Source organism: Mustela nivalis (assembly GCF_964662115.1).
Source record: "Mustela nivalis genome assembly, chromosome: 13".
NCBI lineage: Eukaryota > Metazoa > Chordata > Mammalia > Carnivora > Mustelidae > Mustela > Mustela nivalis.
In genome coordinates, this window is record NC_139032.1 from 64160705 (window position 1) to 64179842 (window position 19138).

General features: G+C 43.4%; 1 protein-coding gene across 5 annotated transcripts in view; it reads right to left on the reverse strand.

Moving 5' to 3' along the window:
• The window catches only part of BAAT (bile acid-CoA:amino acid N-acyltransferase), a 31285-nt gene extending 12460 nt beyond the window's left edge, over window positions 1-18825 (reverse strand). For 2 of the 5 annotated variants that reach the window (XM_082696785.1, XM_082696782.1), the window contains exon 1: window positions 2343-2359. In XM_082696785.1, coding sequence (XP_082552911.1) covers window positions 2343-2344 — 2 coding nt within the window. In that variant the 5' untranslated portion in view covers window positions 2345-2359. Of the gene's footprint in view, window positions 1-2342; window positions 2360-5844; window positions 6103-18555 lie in introns of those variants that run through there. The other 3 variants (XM_082696786.1, XM_082696784.1, XM_082696783.1) reach the window with 3 other exon arrangements.
• Window positions 18826-19138: the final 313 nt, after the last annotated feature.

A 19138-nucleotide genomic window follows, 5' to 3' on the forward strand; every position in this document is an offset into this window, starting at 1 on the left:
ATTAGGGGTTTCCACTAGGGTTCTTTTTTTTTTTTTTTTTTTTTTAGATTTTATTTATTTATTTGACAGACAGAGATCACAAGTAGGCAGAGAGGCAGGCAGAGAGAGGGGGAAGCAGGCTCCCTGCTGAGCAGAGAGCCCAATGCAGGGCTCAATCCCAGGAGCCTGGAATCATGACCTGAGCTGAAGGCAGAGGCTTTAACCCACTGAGCCACCCAGTTGCCCCTCCACTAGGATTCTTAACTGAGAAAAAAAAGGAACTGTTTTTGAACTTCAAGTGTCGTGTGGTTATGGTACACATCATGACAGATAGTGATTGAGTGGTCTCATTAGTGATTTCCTTACAAGTTTTTCATCCCATGAGGGCCATGTGCAAAAGGGGGTCATGTTCATTTTCAGTTTTGGGTACAAGACAGAAGGGGCTCTTTTTTTTTTTTTTTTAATTATTTTATTTATTTATTTATTTGACAGAAATCACAAGTAGGCAGAGAGAGAGGAGGAAGCAGGCTCCCCGCTGAGCAGAGAGCCTGCCATGGGGCTCGATCCCAGAACCCTGGGATCATGACCTGAGCCGAAGACAGGGGCTTTAACCAATGAGCCACTCAGGTGCCCCCAAGGGGGTTCTTGATGGTCAGTGAGCACTCTATTGCAAGGGGAGGAGGGTGGTAGGCTGATCATGTCTGCCCCTCCTTCCTAAATTACCTACCCCAAACTCCCTTTACACCTCAAGAAATGAGTTAAGGGAGTAAACAAACCTTCCTGGTATAAAGGAAAATGAAAGGGAAATCTGCATTCCGAAAAATGAATCCTTACACAGCGCAACTCCGCTACGTAACGACACTTGGCTATTATTTGTAAGCATTGAAAAGTGTGGACAGAGTAAGAAAGGCATAAAGTAGAGGCAGTATAAGAAGAATATTGTAACAAGGAATCGTGTTTTCTAGAATTTTTCTCACTTTGGGACACCTGGGACATCAGGCTCCCTGCTCAGCAGGGAGTCGGCTTCTTCCTCTGCCTGTCACTCCCCCTGCTCATGCCTTCCACCCTCCCTGATCTGGCAGGTGCATAAACAATGAATTTGGAACACTGAAAAAAATTTAAATTTAATTTAAAAAATAAAAATAAAATTTTAAAAAATCTTAAAAAAAGAAGAATTTTCCCCCTTTATTTATTATTCCACTTTTTTTAAATTTTGGTAAGCGTTTGCCTTTTATAAACATATCTGAAATGGGTGCCTGGGTGGCTCAGTAGGTTGAAGCCTCTTTCTTCAGCTCAGGTCATGGTCCCGAAGTCCTGGGATCCAGCCCTGCATGGGGCTCTCTGCTCAGCGGGGAGCCTGCTTCCCCCTCTCTCTCTGCCTGCCTCTCTGCCTACTTGTGATCTCTGTCAAATAAATAAATAAAATCTTAAAAAAAAAAATCCGATGGTCCAATAGGCTGATTTTTGAAGATAAATTGAAAGTGGAAGAGGAGGACTGAAGGACTGGAGACATGCCTCATGAGATGAGAAATGGAGAATTACCGTCTTCTGAGTCAATTCACAAGAGAGGACTCGCTGTCAAGTCTGTCTAGACAATGAAGCTACTAACCGATGGGATTTATACTAGCTGGTGATATAAGTTGTCCTGTCCCATGAGCATTATCTTTAACAAATAATTTTAAAATGCAGCCACAGCTCCAGGAAAATTGAAAAGGCAATCATACACAACAATCCTCTGACAAGGAAAGGGCCTGGTTCTTTTAAATGACTACTGGAATTCTATCCTCTCTTTGGTCCTGTTTTTTTTCTCTAACAGAAAAAATGTATTGAGCACTTACTAAAAGCTAGCCACTGGGTAATATTAATTCCCATAATTAAGCCTTTCCACTTTTCAAGGTCCTTTCATGGTCATTATAAGTCAGGAGATTGAACTCACGTGACTTAGCCAAGTTTGTCTGTGTTAATGGTGCAAAAAGAATTTTAACCCATGTCATCTGATCCTTCACTTAAATCTTATTTATGGGGCTCCTGGGGTGGCTCAGTGGCCAGGGAGCCTGTTTCCTCCTCTCTCTCTGCCTGCCCCTCTGACTACTTGTGATCTCTGCCTGTCAAATAAATAAATAAAATCTTTAGGAAAAAAAATCTTATTTATTTTCTGTAAATGACAGTAAGAATGTGAACATGCATTTTTTTTTTTCCTGGCCTCTCCCACCCTTGTTTCTTTTTTACTACGTTCTTATCTTTAGTTTTTTCTTTTCCTTTCCCTGACTCTGAAGCTTTTAATGACTGATACAGCCTGATGCATTGTACAGCAGGATAGATAATGGAATAGTAGGGTTGAATTTTATAGTCCACAAACCCACATGTGCACAAAATGCAATGTTTTCCTATTATCCTAGCTTCAGCATAATTTCTCTTTTCAGTCCTTGTTCCTCCAGGAGACAGAGATACACGCACAGAATTCAGAGCACTCTGCTTTTCCTTGCAGTCCAAGTAAGTCCCAGTGACGTGTACGGTGCTAAAAGACTTGGCCGGAACACCATGCTCCTATATTTTTATGCATTCTTCCAAACCCATTTTGCAATATATGCCGGGGGTCCAAATTCAGATACCTGGAGGGGTGGGTAATATAAGTTCGCAGGGAAAGGTCAGAAAGAATGCAATATAAGACGGTAATGAAATAAAGATCTGCCCAGTCTAAAGGCATTCAGATGTATTCTCCTAGAAACAAAACAACACAAAATAACACAGACACACAACAGAAACCCCAGGGTGGATACCAAACAAAACGCACCTATTTGTGACTTTGGGAATTCACATCCTCCTATTAGGGTTTTTGTAACTCAAAAAAATACTTTCCTGGCCTTTGTTTTTGTGTCATTCTTTCCTGAAGCTCGGAGCGCCAACTGACCTCTCTCGGGTAGAAGAACAAGGTGAAATGGAAATACCAAAATATGGTGGTGGGAAGTGGGAGGTAAGGACTCGTACAATATTTTTCCACTGGTGCATGGCAATTTAGCCCTGCCCCCAATATCCAAAGCCCTCCAACTCTCTCCTTATTACCTCTTACCACACTTAACGTTCGTGACTTTTTCCTGCTTTCCCTGTATTTGAATTCTGTTGGCTTATTCTCAACTAGATCCCAACTAATCCATATACTGTGATAGGAATTAATACCTTTGTTAATAAGGCTTTTGGCTCTCAAAACCAGTCTGTCACAGATTTTCTAGAATAAGTCATAAGAAGCCTTAAAGCTTATCCTATCCAATGCTGTATTGTCAACATCGATAAAGCACCTACTGTATAGGAATGACTTTCTGTCCTCTGGGCTCTCCACAATGCCACCCAGAGCACATAATATGTTACTGAAACGTGCACTAGAGCCATTTATGCTGTGTTTTTGCTTTCCTGTGAATCTGTACATTTCTTGAGGGCAGGATCCAGTCTGATGTGTCTTGGTCACATTCACTGCACAGGGAGCCCTTCATTTCCTGGTCGTCAACTGATTATTCAAAATGACTATTGATTGTGCTCTCCACTTCATTCCCCTAAGCTCTCATCCATTTACCTAAGTCTGCCTTCCTGTTTACAGTCTTTTTCACTTCCCAGTCTAATCTCTGCAATCTAGTCAGACACATCTCAACACAAAAATAATCGAATCACTCTCCTGCTTTAAACTTTGATGGCCGCAGGGTGAAGGGTGAAGTCTAAATCCTCTGGCCTAGCATTAAGACCCTTTGCAGGAGAATGGTTCCACCACAGCACCCTGGAGGGTTCCCCGTGACCACAGGCAGAACTTGAACCCCCAGGACCTAAATCAGGATGGGATGCCTTGTGATCACGGGGCCATGGCAAGTTAGGCAATCTTCACAGGAGGCTTCACAAGAGTGTTTTCTCACCTGTCCCTCTTATCCTTTTTTTTAATTGAAATATATTTGACATATGAGATTAGTTTCAGGCGTACAACATTCGACAACTAATACACATTACCAAACAATCAGTGAAAGGTTTAGTTACCATGTGTCATCATACAAGGTTCTTACATTGTTATTGGCTCTATATTCCCTATGCTGTACTCCACACCCCGATGACTTATTTACTTTATAAGTAGAAGTTTGTATCTCTTCATTGTCTCTCCCTATCTTACAGGAGGCTGCCATGAGACAGTTTTCCCATCACTTCCCTGGTTGCAGAGAGGTGTACGACTTTGGGGCACGGCTGCAGGCCCTGTGACAGTTTTGCTGCAGTCTGGAGTTGGCTCCCCAGCAACTGTGTTGAGGTCATGGGGCCCCGTTTGTCTCAGCGCCATTGTTTCAGGGTGTAAGACAAGGACTCAGACAGCTGGAGCCTGTGGCTTCTCTGGCCTTCACTATCTATGTAAATGATAAACTGTCTGAATCTAACAGGGGTTCATTATTTCTTTACCAGCTGAATCTGTCAGTCTTAGACTCGGACTTCCCTTTGTGTTTGGCGCCCTTTATAATAATCGGATTCAATCAAAACCTTTTCCAACTAACCCCAGCCTACTTACTAGTCCAACCAACCATCTCATTATAACATGTAGCATATGATGTTATAAAAATCTGCTTCATCTCCCTCCCTTTCTGCCCTAGCAATGTAGTAGCCTCTAGCCACCTACAGCTAATGAAATTTCAGTTTATTAAAAACAAATAAAATTTTAATTCCTTGGCCACAATAACCACATTTTAATTGTTCAGTAGCCACACATGACTAGTGGCTACTACACTGGGCAATTCTGATAGAGAATATTTCCATCGTCCTAGAATATTCTATTGAACAGCACGTGCCTGGATTGTTAATTATTCCTCGGGGGCAAGAATTACACCTTGCTTGACACTCTATTCCTCAGTTTCTAGAATACCCTCAGGCACGTAGTGATGCTCAGTAAGTATTAGAGTAATTAAATGAAAGAATAAATGATAAGTGGAAAGGTTAAAAAAATAATAATAACATTTCTCAGACAGTACAAAGAAGAAAGAACAGAAGCCCAACAGAATTCTCAGAGGCTACTTCTGAAGATGTGAGACTCTTCCAAATCCGATGGAGTAAAGTCTCCAGGCTTCTTCTCATCTCTGCAGCAGAAGCCTAAACACTGCACCTCGCTCAGTGTCCGTGAAACTGAAGCCACAAAGCAGCCAGAGGGCGAGAAACAAGCTCCCCCACACAGGATTAGCCTCCCAGTGGCTGCAGAGAGAGCCCTCGGCAATATAGGAGCCTCTTGGGCTAAAAGCCCAAAGCCCTGCGGTGAAGCAGACTCCGGACTCCCAGGCTGAAGGGTATCAAGGTTATGTACGCCACTGGGTGACCTTGACTCATCTGGAGTAGACAGCCAGGAGCTGCTAAGACGCTAGCGCCCCAAGTGGCAGGAAACAAAGAATAAAAGAAAGCAAAAAGTCACCCATAGAAGTTAAACTTCCTAATCAAGAAACAAAAGTCCATTCCCTTTAGGGGCTTTTCTTCCTTCATCACAGGTATTTCCTACTCCTCTTCCCAAGCCGTAAGTCCCAGAGAAAAATTTCTTGAGTCAAGAAACAGTCTCTCCATAAGTTCACGTGAGTGGGAGGACCCTGACTGTGCAGCCACAATCAGTCTCTAAATGACCTCTTGTTAAGTGGATGCTTCTAACAATAGATCTGCGTGGCCAAGCAATCGGCCACCCACCCATACCCCACCCCACCCCCGGGGTGCGGAAGGACATTGCAGTTCTCCCAGAGAGCTGCGCTAGCCCTGGAGATGAGGAAGGCACACAGCTGAATGAAAGCCGGCTTCCTGGGTGCCCAGTCAAAACACTGAGCAGTTCCCGACCAGGCCAGGCCGTGACAGCCCGACTCCCCCCACACTCACCCTGAATTCTGCTGCTGCGAGCAGTCTGGAGTAGGACGGCTTGCTGGGCCCACTAGAGACACTGGAAGCTTCCCCAGCCTCTTCTTCCAACTGAGCTAGCCAGGCCCTCGCTAGCCTACTCTCCCTCACAAAACGGTCAGCGTCTTCTTCCTCTTACGTATGTTCCCAGTGATGGGACTGTGGGCCCTGCTGGGACAGGGTCAGAGCAGACTCTCAGGCCGGCAGCTGTACCTCTCAGTCCAAGTGTTTCACAACGGAATCTCAGGTTTCATCACAGGACTTCGGTTTCTAAGCACTTCCCTGACTCCTCCTCCCCACTGCTGGCTCTGGTCTCCTTGGGGATTTCCTCCTCTGAGTCCCTGGTCTCAGCGTCTAACACGGTAAGTCCCAAACGTCTGACGCAGTAAATCCGCACCAGGAGATTCTAACCGGAATAAGGTCCTGGGGTCTGTATGTTCAACAGGGGATTGCTAAGGCATAGCTGAGTTTTGAACTGCTCTTCCAAGGGACAGCGGAAACCCTCCTGATGCAAAAACGCCTCCTCCAGACCAGAACCTCTGAAACCTGCCTCACTGTTAATGCCCTCAGTCCAAGTCCATGGTCAAAATGCAGGAATGATCAGGTTTTCAGATTGCGCCTCCAGACTTGCTTGGGGGAGGGCACTGTGTCTTTTCATTACTGTACCTTTCATTTCCGTACCGGGGAGACCACCGGTCCCTGGAATCAGAGAGACCTAGATTGGAACCCGGACTCTTTAACTGGCCGTGTGATCTGACCTCAGGCAGATTGTTTTACTTCCCTTGGGCTTTGATTTCTTCTTCTCCTCCTCCTCCTCCTCCTCCTCCTCCTTCTTCTTCTTCTTCTTCTTCTTCTTCTTCTTCTTTTAAGATTTTACTTATTTATTTGGCAGAGAGAGACACAGCGAGAAAGGGAACTCAAGCAGGGGAGGTGGCAGAGGAAGAAGCAAGCCTCCCTCGGAGCAGGAAGTCTGATGCAGGGCTTCATCCCAGAACCCCGGGATCATGACCCGAGCTGAAGGCAGATGCCTAACAACTGAGCCACCCAGGTGCCCCTGTGCTTTGACTTCTTAAATAAGAGTGATATATAAATGCACTGAAAGTGAAATATTAGCCTGGGGGGAAAGGACTGATCTTGGAAGTCATGGGCAGATTGGAAGTACTGAGGAAAGAGAATGGTGTCTCAGCACACAGCTCTCATAGCAGGTGAGAGGTATCTTGGCAGAATAGCAAGGCTCCCAGATGAGGGACTAATTCTCAAGATCAGGTCCCAGGGTGGGATCAGTGTCATTTTTATGAAGATTCTAAGAGCAGTGCAGGAAAGGGTGGGCAAGACAGGATGCTGTGGCACCCAGGAAATAAAGTGGGGGCAGGTTGGCAAAGAGTCAGATCTTTTCCACTCCGCTTGCCCAGAACAGAAAACATCGGGGAACCTAGCTGTCCATGGGCCCCTAAAGGCTATAGCATATGAGGAGTGGGGACACCGGGTAGTGAAGTGATGACTGCGTACAGAAGAGACTTGGGGAGTTATCAATAGCAGGCATGAACCATGCAGAAAGGACTGACGTCCTCTCGGGCAGAAGGATATCTACCTGCAGTCTGCCTTCAGAACCACGACTGCGACATCAATTCTTCTGGCCTTCTGGCCTGTCCTGAAGGTTTGAGACCCTGCGATCACATAAGCCAATTCCTTAACATCAATCAATCTCTCTCCCTCTCTCTCCATGCACACCTTCTTAAGGTATATTTACTGGGCCTGGGAACGTAACCAACATAAGACAGATTAAGAGGTGAGAAGTACATAAAAGTTTTTAATGTAAGTTTCATGTGGCACAGGAGCCCTCATGAGGAATGAGCCCCAAAGAAAAGCAAATACTTGCTTTTATATTAGCTTGAACAAAGAGAGAGACCATTGTGGAAAAGTAACTATGTGGGCAGTCAGAAGGAGGATAATCATTCAAACAAGGTCTATTTGTATAGAATTCTCTCAATCTCAATTTCTGTCTTTGGTGGTAAGAATTTTACTTTCCTTCTGGTTGTGGGGAGGACACCTTCTGTCTGGGAGTTTCCTCCTGCTTTGAGGAGGGAAAAAGGAAGGGTCAGAGGGCCCTTCTTGTATCTGCCTTTTTAACTGCTGATTTTTGTTAAAGAGACATATTTTGGGGTGATGTATTCTGGTTGCCTTCAAAGGAGACAGAAGAAAAGCATGAAAATTAGTGCCTATGGAATGAAGACTATTCTAATGGGGGTAAATATGAATGCACTTGGGGTTCACTGGGCTTCCACACAGCTACAACACAATCAGTGGAAAACTGACTCCTCCTCAACGGTAGACCCAGCCATGGCCCTGATCATCTTTAGAAGCTAAAAAATTTCTCCCTAGTAAGAGTAAATATAGAACTTGTCGTGTCCCTAGATCTCCTAAGCCAAAAACAGCGAAAACAATGCGTTAATGTATAGACCCAAATTTATTTCAAATTTCCAGAGACTGGAGATTAACAGGCCATTGGGGAAAATCTCAACACAGTGTAACAGAGAAAATTTAGGTCTGAGTCCCTGGGTTCTGATTCTAGCCCTGCTATTAATTCATCGTGTAAGTTTCTCTGCACCTCTACTACTCAGTACGAGAAGGCTGACATAGATCAGTACCCCCCAAAAAAGCCTGTCATTAAGTAGCACCTTTATGATTTAGCTATATCTGTGTCCTCTGGCCTATTTCTTGTAAGGCAAAGATGATCTTTACTAATGCCTCTCTGACAGCAGTGATGTTCTTAGTAATTGCTTTATTCTTCCTCAGAAGCTTTATTCCATTAAGTCTGGGTCCTGGGGCTTGTCTTTTAGAAGAGTTCTGCCTAGAGAGAAGGTCTGAGCCTTGACCAAGGTGGGAATGGATTGTGAGAAGCTAGGAAAAAAAAAAGAAGAAGAAGAAGAAAAGAAAAGTAAGAAACTGAAATCTATAGAAGAAGGTTTTGTCCTGCTTCCGGTTTAGAGTTCTGGAAAGCAGAGTGAAACAGGACATCGTGTGCATAGGCAAAAGGAGATAGCGCATGCAAGTCTCCTTTTGCACTCCTAGCATGTGAAAGAGTTTAGCAAGCTCCCAGATTCTCATGGTGATGGGCATGGAAGGCAGCTGAGAGTTGAAGGTCAGCAAGTCTGCCCTGATTGTTGCGGCCACGTGCGAGCCGACCTTTTAGCAGAGGAGATGCGGTATATGCATCTGTCAGGGGCCTGCCTGACAGAAGACACAACTCACATTTAGAGAATTTGCAAGGACAGTAAAAGCCAAGTGGACCAAATGCAGAAGATGAGAGTGGGTTTACCAGCTGGCCTGGACCATGCTATGAGTTAACCAGGTGCAGATACTTTATGGGTGCACACAAGAAGTAAACCCTGAAAAGCAGACCAGTTACATTTCCAAGAGGTCAGAGAAGCTGGCCAAGAATGGTTTTTTGATCTGCCTTCCTGTCAATATTTGTAGTAGTGATACAGAACAGAATATATGAAAAAAAATTTTTAAGACCTTCTTGGTTCTGAAAATCCACAAAATGTAAATCAAGGGATATAAAACATAAACATCGTATCTCATAAACGTGTGATTCTTCCTGAAGTCTGGAAGAGGAAACAAAAATCATTATACCCATTAAACCCACTATGTTAGCTATTATATAGCATATGGCATATATAACTAATGATGTAGCATCTAATCTATATAGTTATTTTGTAGCATATACCATAAGCGGTATTAGCCATTGCAATTACATGATTATTAGAGTCAAAGAAGTGACGTAGTCTGATTGACTGGGTGTGGGAAATGTAAAAACTTCTCTGAGTGAGAAAGGTGGGAGGCTAATAGCCTCGCTCATCCTGAATGGAATGATTTCACTCTAAACAGAGGGAGTATCAGAAAGCAGAGGAAAAAAAAGGAGTTTAGGCAGATACCGTGAAGCGCCTGTGTATTACTTCTGTCCCTCTAACTCTTTGTCGGCTCTTCCACCACACCTACAAAATCATTCAAAACACCCTTTTACTGGCTCTTCTTCACTTGATTATCTACCTTCCACATTGCAATTCAGTAGCTCAGGATATGTGGATTGTGACTTGCCCGTTAGAGGAAAAACGTCAAATTTGACCTTGGACAAAGTAATTTGGATCGTTCTACACCCAAGGTCATCAGACTATGCCCTGTGAACTAAATCTAGCCAACATCCTGTTTTTCTACTGCCCACAAGCTACGCGTGGCTTTTACATTGGCCAATGCTTAGAAAAAAAAGAAAAAGAAAATTACTATTCTGTTACATGTAAAAATTATATGAAATGCAAATGTCAGTTTCCATAAATAAAGTTTAAATGGAACACAGCCATGAACATTCATTATGGCCTGTCTATGCTGCTTTGGTGTTTGAATGGCAGACCTCAACAACAGTGACAGAGACTTAATGGCCCACAAAGCCGAAAATATTTGCCATGTAGAACCTTAGAGAAATAGTTTGCCAGCCCATAAGGTATACAACCCACAGTATCATGACTCCTTCCCTAAAGTGTAATTCTGGGAACCTCAGATTGTTTCTTTTTCAAAATGCTATACATTTTGACACAAATATTACTTTATTCTCTTCTCTTAGCCTTTGTTAAATTATTGATTTTAGGTTGACTCAATCGTGTTACCCCCATAACAGTTTCCATATTGCCTCAAAATAATAAATGTTTCTTAAGCTCTAGTTTTTCAATGGCAATGAAGTAACCATGAGCCATGAGCATATTTTCATATATGAGAAATCTAAACATATTTCATTTGAGTTTTAAGAAATCAACAAATATCAACACCTGATCCTACTCATGTCTGTTTTTAAAACCAGGGGATTCTGTCATTTATTTTGGTTATTTTTCTTTCCCACAAGACAATTGCTGTAATAATAAACCAGAATATTTTAGGGCAGATAGAGCCCTAAATGTATTCTTTTTTCCTAAATGTACTTTTTAAAATATAAAACTCTCCATGTATGATATTGGATTAAACGGAAACCGTTCTCCCTTTCCAAAGTCAAGACATGAACATTGTCAGTCACCCTCCTGCTTTCTCTTAGTATAACGTACCACAATAAGAAATCAAAGATGTTGCTCTATGAAAATCAAGTGAAGTATTGATTGATTGATCACGTGAAGTATTGCTGCTCTGTTCCTCGTGAATATCTTCTCAGAGTTGACTGGTCACAACTGGAACAAGATGCTTCCTGAGAAACTTCTGGATCTCCTTCCAAGAATGCTCCTGGGCAGCGGCATGTAGGGTCACCTCTCCACCCCAGTGAATGGACAGGTGGAGGCTGGAGATCTTTGAAGCACAGCACAGTGGGGAATAGGGAGGCTCTAACAGGTGGCCTGCCCCAGGGTAAGATAGCAGGGTCCAGTTGTTCTTCCCGTATCTGCTCAGCTGTTGGGTGGCTTGCTCAGCATACACTTTGCTGTTGAGATTCTTATCATCTTCTCCCACAATGAAAAGGAAATGTCCCTGGGCCTTTTCAATGGGGAGAAGAGACGTCTCACTGGCTTCACGTCTAGCTTCCTCAAAGCTGTGCTGAAACTCTGCTAACCCCAAGGCATTGATGGACAGCGATTGTGGAGAGACGGCTAAGGGCTTACTTATCTGACCATGATATACCTGTGGAATGCTCAATATGAAGTTGGGCCCATTAATAAGCACAGTAGCTGTGACTTGTTTTAGGTGTATAGCCATGGAGAGTCCAATCTCTGCACCTTTGCTTATGGAAACTATGCCAATGCCTGGGCCGAGGACCTAAAAATAATGGAAATGAGATGTTGATTTTGTCTACCATTTAGCAAAATGCTACCACCTCAAATAACCAAAGAACTTGAACAACCAGTAGGAACCAAGCAAGGACTAACCCCACCCACATGCCCAGTTCTAGAGTTCTGGAATACATGATGAACGTTCAAAGGAAATACTCCTTCAAAAACATACCAGGCCTTCCAAATTAAATACTATGGATTCAGCGTGGTGTTAGGCACTGAGTTTAAAATGCCCTAAAGAAATACCAATGTAGTAGGAAAAAGAAGAAAAAGGCCCGTAACTCATGTGAATAACAGAAGTCAAGTTACAGTTGATCGGTCAACGCCGTTGTACCAATTCTAGGGTCTCTAGAAGTCCAGAGGAAAGGGTACTCTATAGGAAAAGACTGAGAAAAAAGATGAGTTTAGTAGAACAGAGAATGGAAACGTGAGCAGAGGATTCTAGCTCTGCCGTGGTTGCCCTGGAAGGTTTCTCCTTTAGAGAAAGGTTTCATAAAGGAAGCCTGGCTCAGCTTCCTCTTCCGCCTTCAGTCATCAAGCAGGCATTTTTTAAAAAAGATGTATTTATTTGGCAGAGACAGAGAGAAAGAGCATACACAAGCAGGCAGAGAAGTAGGCAGAGGGAGAGAGAGAAGCAGATTTCTCTGCTGAGCAGGAACGCGTGATGGGCTCAATCCCGGGACCCTGGGATCATGACCTAAGATCATGACTCAATGACTGAGCCACCCAGGTGCCCCTAAGCAAGCGAGTTTAGATTGTCCACCCTGTACTAACCGCCGGAGGACACAGAGGGGAAAAAAGGCGTAAGTCATCTTTTATCATCAAGGAACTCACTGCCCGATGGAGAGACAGGAGGGAAAAAACCAGACAATTAGAATAGCTTACAAATTCTGCGATATAAGAATGCACATAGGCAAGGCTGCCAACCCAGATTACCAGGGAATAAAGCAGGATCAGGGAAAGATTCTCAGAGGAAATGGGCTACAATTTGGACCTTTATACAAAAAAAAAGTGAGGCGGGGGCGACAAACAAGAAGGAAAGTTATTGTATGCTGTGTAGTGGACACCAATAAGAACTATTCTCTTTTTCTTTTATGGGGCATGTATATTGCCCCAGGGGGTAGATTCTGATGGATCTGAACCTATTCCCCTATGCAATATATATATATTTTTTCAGCCTCTTTGGAAGGCCAATACATTCTACCTGAGGTCCTATCCTGTATATTAAGAGGGGTGACCGGAATCATCTCCTTTTGAATTAAAAAGACCTTTCAAGCTCTGAAGTTCCACGTCTTAATATGAAAGATACAGAGTCACAGTTACAGCAATGAAAGGTGAGAACTCAGAATGGATTTGGCCAGGGAAGACAGAGTAAAAGGAAGTACAACACGGATCAACAACAACAGCAACAAGTGACTCAGTTGTGTGCAGACATTTGGCAGAACACCAGCTCTTGTTATAACTTCTGCCACCAAATTTGGGATCAGGGAATTTAGAATGCTTAGAAGACACTTAAAATCAACAGATGGAGAAATAAGATCTATAAGGAATTGAAAGGTGGGTGGTCTCTCTTCTCACAGAAGAGAGAGCATGAAGCAGGCTTAGTGGAAGTAGTAAGAGCCTAGGAGAGAAATCTGGTTTCCAAGTCTCATTAGTCATTGACTAACTTTGGGAAGTCATTAGTCATTGGCTGACTTTGGGAAGAACGCTGAGGGAAAAGTCATGCAGCAAGTATAAGGGAAAGCAGGCTAAGAAAGTGAACAGCAGAATCACGGAACCTCATTTCTCATCTAAGCCAAGCAGAAAACGCAGCACAATATAGCTATTTAAAAATTCAATGCATCAGTAGATTGTTAGTGATTATTGCTCATCTTATTACTGTAATTCTGATCATATTTTGGATGATCCTTTATATGAAATAGGGTGTGTACAGAGACTTAATTTTACTTGGATCAGTTCTTTTATTTTTTGGACTTTATTTATTTATTTGTTTGGGGGGGGGGGGATAAGCATGAACAAGAAAAGTGCTGAGCAGGGAGTCCGATGTGGGACTCCACTCTACAACCCCGGGGTCATGATCTGAGCTGAAGGCAGACATTTAACCAACTGAGCTACCCAGCTACCCATAGAGCAATTTTTTTGTTTTAAAGGTTTTATTTATTTGACAGAGACACAGCAAGAGATGGAACACAGCAGGGGAGTGGGAGAAGCAGGCTTCCCATAAGCAGGGATCCCAATGTGGGGCTAGATCCCAGGACCCTGGGACCCTCTGGGATCATGACCGGGGCTGAAGACAGCTTAAGCAGCTGAGGCACCCAGGCATCCAAGACGCAATGGCTTTAGATTCAGATGGAACTGAGTTGCATTTCTGTCTCTACCCCATCCGGTTGTGGGAATTTGGACAAGCTTCTAACCCTTTCTAACCCTGAATCTCTTCATCTATTAAATACTATGGTGGTGATGCTATTTCGTAAGGTTCTTGTGAGAAGTAAAGGGGATAATACAAGTGAAGAGCTTACTAGAGTAATTAGCAATACACATCCTCAATAAATGTAATTCTTATTATTATCACCTTCTCTGATTATTATTAAGTCACCAGATTGTACAAGACAGATAATATTCCTTTGAGGAGTGAGTCTGATTTTTAGCTATTGGAGAGGACTTAATTATAATGCTGTAGGACTTCCCAATCCATACCTTCTTTAAGTTCTAAAATGTGCTTTTCCTGCTATATTAGGGTCGCTGCATATTATCCCTTGTTAATTGCTGATATTTTTTCTTAGTGAGAATTGCTTAGGGCACCTGGGCAAATAAATAAAAACTTTAAAATAATTAAATGAAGCCATTCCATCATGGACACAGGCTAACTTCCCGTTTTGTCTTTCTGAGCAAAAGACATTGGGTGGGAAAGAAATCATGTGAATAAGATGGCTATGTCATAGAACTTCCAGTTCACTGAGGAGAATCATACTTGGAAGTTACGGGAAGCCACAGGGTGTAATGGCTATTTGAAAACAGGGACTAAGAGGCACCTGGGTGGCTCAGTCGTTAAGCGACTGTCTTTGGCTTGGGTCATGGTTCCAGAGTCCAGGGATCGGGCCGTGTTGGGCTCCCTGCTTGGCAGGAAGCCTGCTTCTCCCTCTCCCACTCCCTCTGCTTCTGTTCCCTAACTCGCTGTGTCTCTGTCTGTCAAAAAAATAAACACAATCTTTAAAACAAACAAACAAACAAACAAGGACTAAAAGAAAAGGCAAAAATTACCTTAGGATGTCTCAGGAGAAAGTTGACAGCTTCCTCAAAATAATCTAATTCTATCTTTTCTGGTTGGGCAGGCAAATCTTCATAGTTAAAGTAAGCCAAAGCCAAGGAGGCAAAGCCACGACTGGCCAGGAGACTGGCCCGGTACTCAATCAGCCCACCAATACCACCAAACAAGTCAATTATCCCTGGGAAACGGCCCTCTCCTGAGAAACAAAAAACAAAACAAAGCTGAGGTAAAGGGGAAGGGAAGGAAATGAGAAGAAAAATACGACAACACAAAGAAATGCATCACAAATTCTGGAATTGAAGCATAAATTTTCAGTAGAATCCCCAAGTTTTCAGCTTTGTATCTGGGGCAGAACTAAAGCTGATTGAATACATTAATGGAACATAGTATCAGGAAGGCTGATTGGGAGCCATGTTCACTGACAAGTTTAATCTCTGTAGCCAAGGGGTCCTGAGGACTCACAGTGGTTCATTTCTGTGGTATTGGAGTACAGAAAGCCATTGAAATTAGGCAAGCACTTTTTAACCTATGAAAAGGTACACAATTGGGCTTTAGGAAATCAGTGAAGGTCCTGAAATTATATGCAAAATATAGGTTTAAGTGGGTCTTTCTTTCTTTTCTTCTCTTCTCTTTTTTTTTTTTAAGAGAGAAAGCATGCAAGCTGGGATGGGGTGGCACGGGGGAGGGGCAGAGGGAAAGGGAGAACTCTTAAGCAGCCTCCTTGCTCAGCCGGGAGCCTAACAGGGGTCTCAGTCTCAGGATCCTAAGATATGACCTGAGCCTAAACCAAGAGTAGGACGATTAACCAACTGAGCCACTCAGGGACCGCTATGTGTGCATTTTACTAATGAAAGCCTCTACAGATTTAATTGAGTTCTCAAAGTATATATAACTCAAAATATATTACTTCAAAGAAAGCTATTGAAATGACTGTTAGCTAAAATCTGGACTTCACACTGCTCTATTCCACTCATCTGACAACAGTGACAAAATCTTACAGTCAAGCAGGTGTAAATGGTAAGACCTTCCATGTGACAACAATCTGTTTATTCCCCGAAACTTAACACTGGTAAAGAGTAGGGATGGTCAGAGTGTCATTCTACACACGCTCTGTGTAGGCAGCTAGTTTTCTAAATAAAGCAAAAACAAATTTATGATGCACTTCTTGGAGGCACTCTAGTCTCCAGTAAGTGATTTTAATGGAGGTAGACTTGTCCCATCTATGGAGGCACCTGGCTGGCTAAGTCAGTAGCGCATGTGACTCTTGATCTTGGGGTTGAGTTCAAGCCCCATGTTAGTACTTAAAGAGATAAGTAAGTGAGATGTTACTTAAAAATAAAAATGTTTTTAAAAAAGTGTGACTTGATTTAAAGGATATTGGGAGTTTTCAAAACAAAACATTGCTATGTTTTCTCATCTTGAGAAAGGGAGCAATAAAATGGTACTAAATATATCTTCACTTTAAAATACCACTTCAAGGAACGCCTGGGTGACTCAATTGCTTAAGCGACTGTTTTCGGCTCAGGTCATGATCCCAGGGTCCTGGCATCGAGCCCCATGTCAGGCTCCTTGCTTGGCAGGGAGCCTGCTTCTCCCTCTCCCTCTGCCTGCTACTCTGCCTGCTTGTGCTCTCTCTCTCTCCTCTCCTCTGTCAAATAAACAAATAAAATAAAATACATTTTAAAAAATACTGCTTCAATAAATGAATAAAGTTGCTTTTCATCTCCTGATTGCCAGGAGGAGGGAGGACTTAAGAGTAACGAGCCTCGGGGCGCCTGGGTGGCTCAGTGGGTTGAGCCGCTGCCTTCGGCTCGGGTCATGGTCTCAGGGTCCTGGGATCGAGTCCCGCATCGGGCTCTCTGCTCGGCGGGGAGCCTGCTTCCCTCTCTCTCTCTGCCTGCCTCTCCGACTACTTGTGATTTCTCTCTGTCAAATAAATAAATAAAATCTTAAAAAAATAAGAGTAACGAGCCTCTGATCATGGAAGAATGTTGTAGTTGAGAATTGTTTTGAGACCTGACTCAATCCTCTTTTCGCCCCACACAGCTCAATGCTCTTTTGTATCTATCCCCACAGAACAAGCAGGACACACAGAACATGCAGTATCCTCGAGGATTCACCAAAAGTACCCTCTAACCCAGCACATCACCCAGGTGATGGGGATATCACTGATATGTAGATTTTTAACTGAGGTGGAATAGGAGAGGCACAGACATTTGTGCCACTTACTTTCCCATCCCTACACACAATGATGTTGTCTCTATGCTAATTACTAGGTGTACAAATACTGAGATTTATGACTGTACGTGTCAGGATGATTGTGGAAAGGGAAGCTTTTTTTTTTTTTTTAAAGATTTTATTTATTTATTTTCAGACAGAGATCACAAGTAGGCAAAGAGGCAGAGAGAGAGGAAGGGAAGCAGGCTCCTGCCTAGCAGAGGGCCTGATGCGGGGCTTGATCCCAGGACCCTGAGATCATGATCTGAGCCGAAGGCAGAGGCCTTAATCTACTGAGCCACCCAGCCACCCCGAAAGGGAAGCTTTTATTCCTTCTACATCATCTATAACTCTATGCTGTCAAGAACCACCTTGAACACTTCAGGCTTCCTTTACCAATCTCACTTCTACATGTTTCTGTTTCTGAAAGCAGAGAGAGAGGCAGTACATTCTGATGATACGATGGCTGTGTCCCAGAAAGAAGCTCATGCTTAAAGAAGGGGCTCTCAGACACACCTGAGACCCGGACCTGTTGAGGGCTACTTCTGGGAAATTGACTTTGCTTCACTCAGTCCCACAATAAAACCTGAGAAATGTACCAGTACACGTTTTGAACCACTTACAGATATGTGGAAATCACTGCGGGAAACTGACTTTTCTGGTAGGGACCATGTTGTGTATCTGCGGATGTATGGAATGTCCTATAAATACGCAATATTTATGGAACTAGAGAGTATAGAGTCTCTTTGCATCCTCTGTATTTGTTGCAACATTTCAGTCCGTTGTATCACCAGCTTATTTGATTCAATGACCTACACCTAAGTTGAAACTCAGGCAAGACAGAACTCCCAAAAGAAGCTGGGACACAATCAATATCAGGAGGTGAATCTTCAGGGAGTTGCCTTTAACACAGATGGATTTCACATAAATCCAAAGCTATGAAGACCCATAATTCAGGGACTCCATAAACTACATATAGTCATATCCTTAGACAAACTCCAGAACTGTTGAGATCCAACTTGAGTTGGAATGTGGCCTCACCATATTCTTGTTCTGACCCAGAGTTAGCCCTGATTCTAAGGCTGGAAAGGATTATACTATGTACTATCCATATGCAAGTTAAACCTCTAGAAGGATTAGGCACTGGAAAGAGGAAGCACAAGGATGACAATAACCAGGTTAATTTTACTCACCAGGAGGGAGGAAGAGGGTTCCCCGAAGGGGGCCTTCCCGAACTTGGATTCGTTTGACACCAGGTGCTACATACCACCTCTCCAAAGTCAGGCTGACTTTTGGAGCAGTGGTGGCGATGTCGGATAATTGCAAATTTGAATCATAAAGTTTTATTTGGACCAGGAAGGGGCTATTCACCACATCTTTTTTCATCAATTTCATTAAAAGTTTTTCAGGTTTCAGGGACCAGAAGAGACCCATAGGGTGGACTCCGATGTAGTCACCTCCCAGCGAAGGGGCCTGCTGCAGGTCTACCTCCCCAGCTTCATTGGCCTTATAGTAGGCTTGAGAATGAAACAGGTTCCCCTTCTCATCTGCCAGGGAGGCCTGAAGAATCACTACTTGAAAAGGAGACAGGCCAGTAGCACGAATGTGCACGGGTTCATCAACAAGCGCACTTGCAGGGGTAGCTGTCAGCTGAATCATTGTTACAATGAGGCACCTAGGATGATTCTCAGTAATGTTTGTAGTAAGACCTGGATGTAAAAAAATATATACATGGGAAAATTAAATAAGACAGTGATAAGATTAAGGAAAGGTGAACTGGACCAGGAACCTGGCTGCTTGGGATTCAGCTCTAAAAATATCCTGATATAGGGGCGTCTCAGTGGCTCAGTCCTTAGATGTCTGCCTTCAGCTGGGGTCGTCATCCCAGGGTCCTGGGATCAAGCCCTGCATCAAACTCCCTGCTCAGTAGGGAGCCTGCTTCTTCCCCGACCCCCAATCTCCCTGCTTGTGCTCTCTCTCTTTCTGT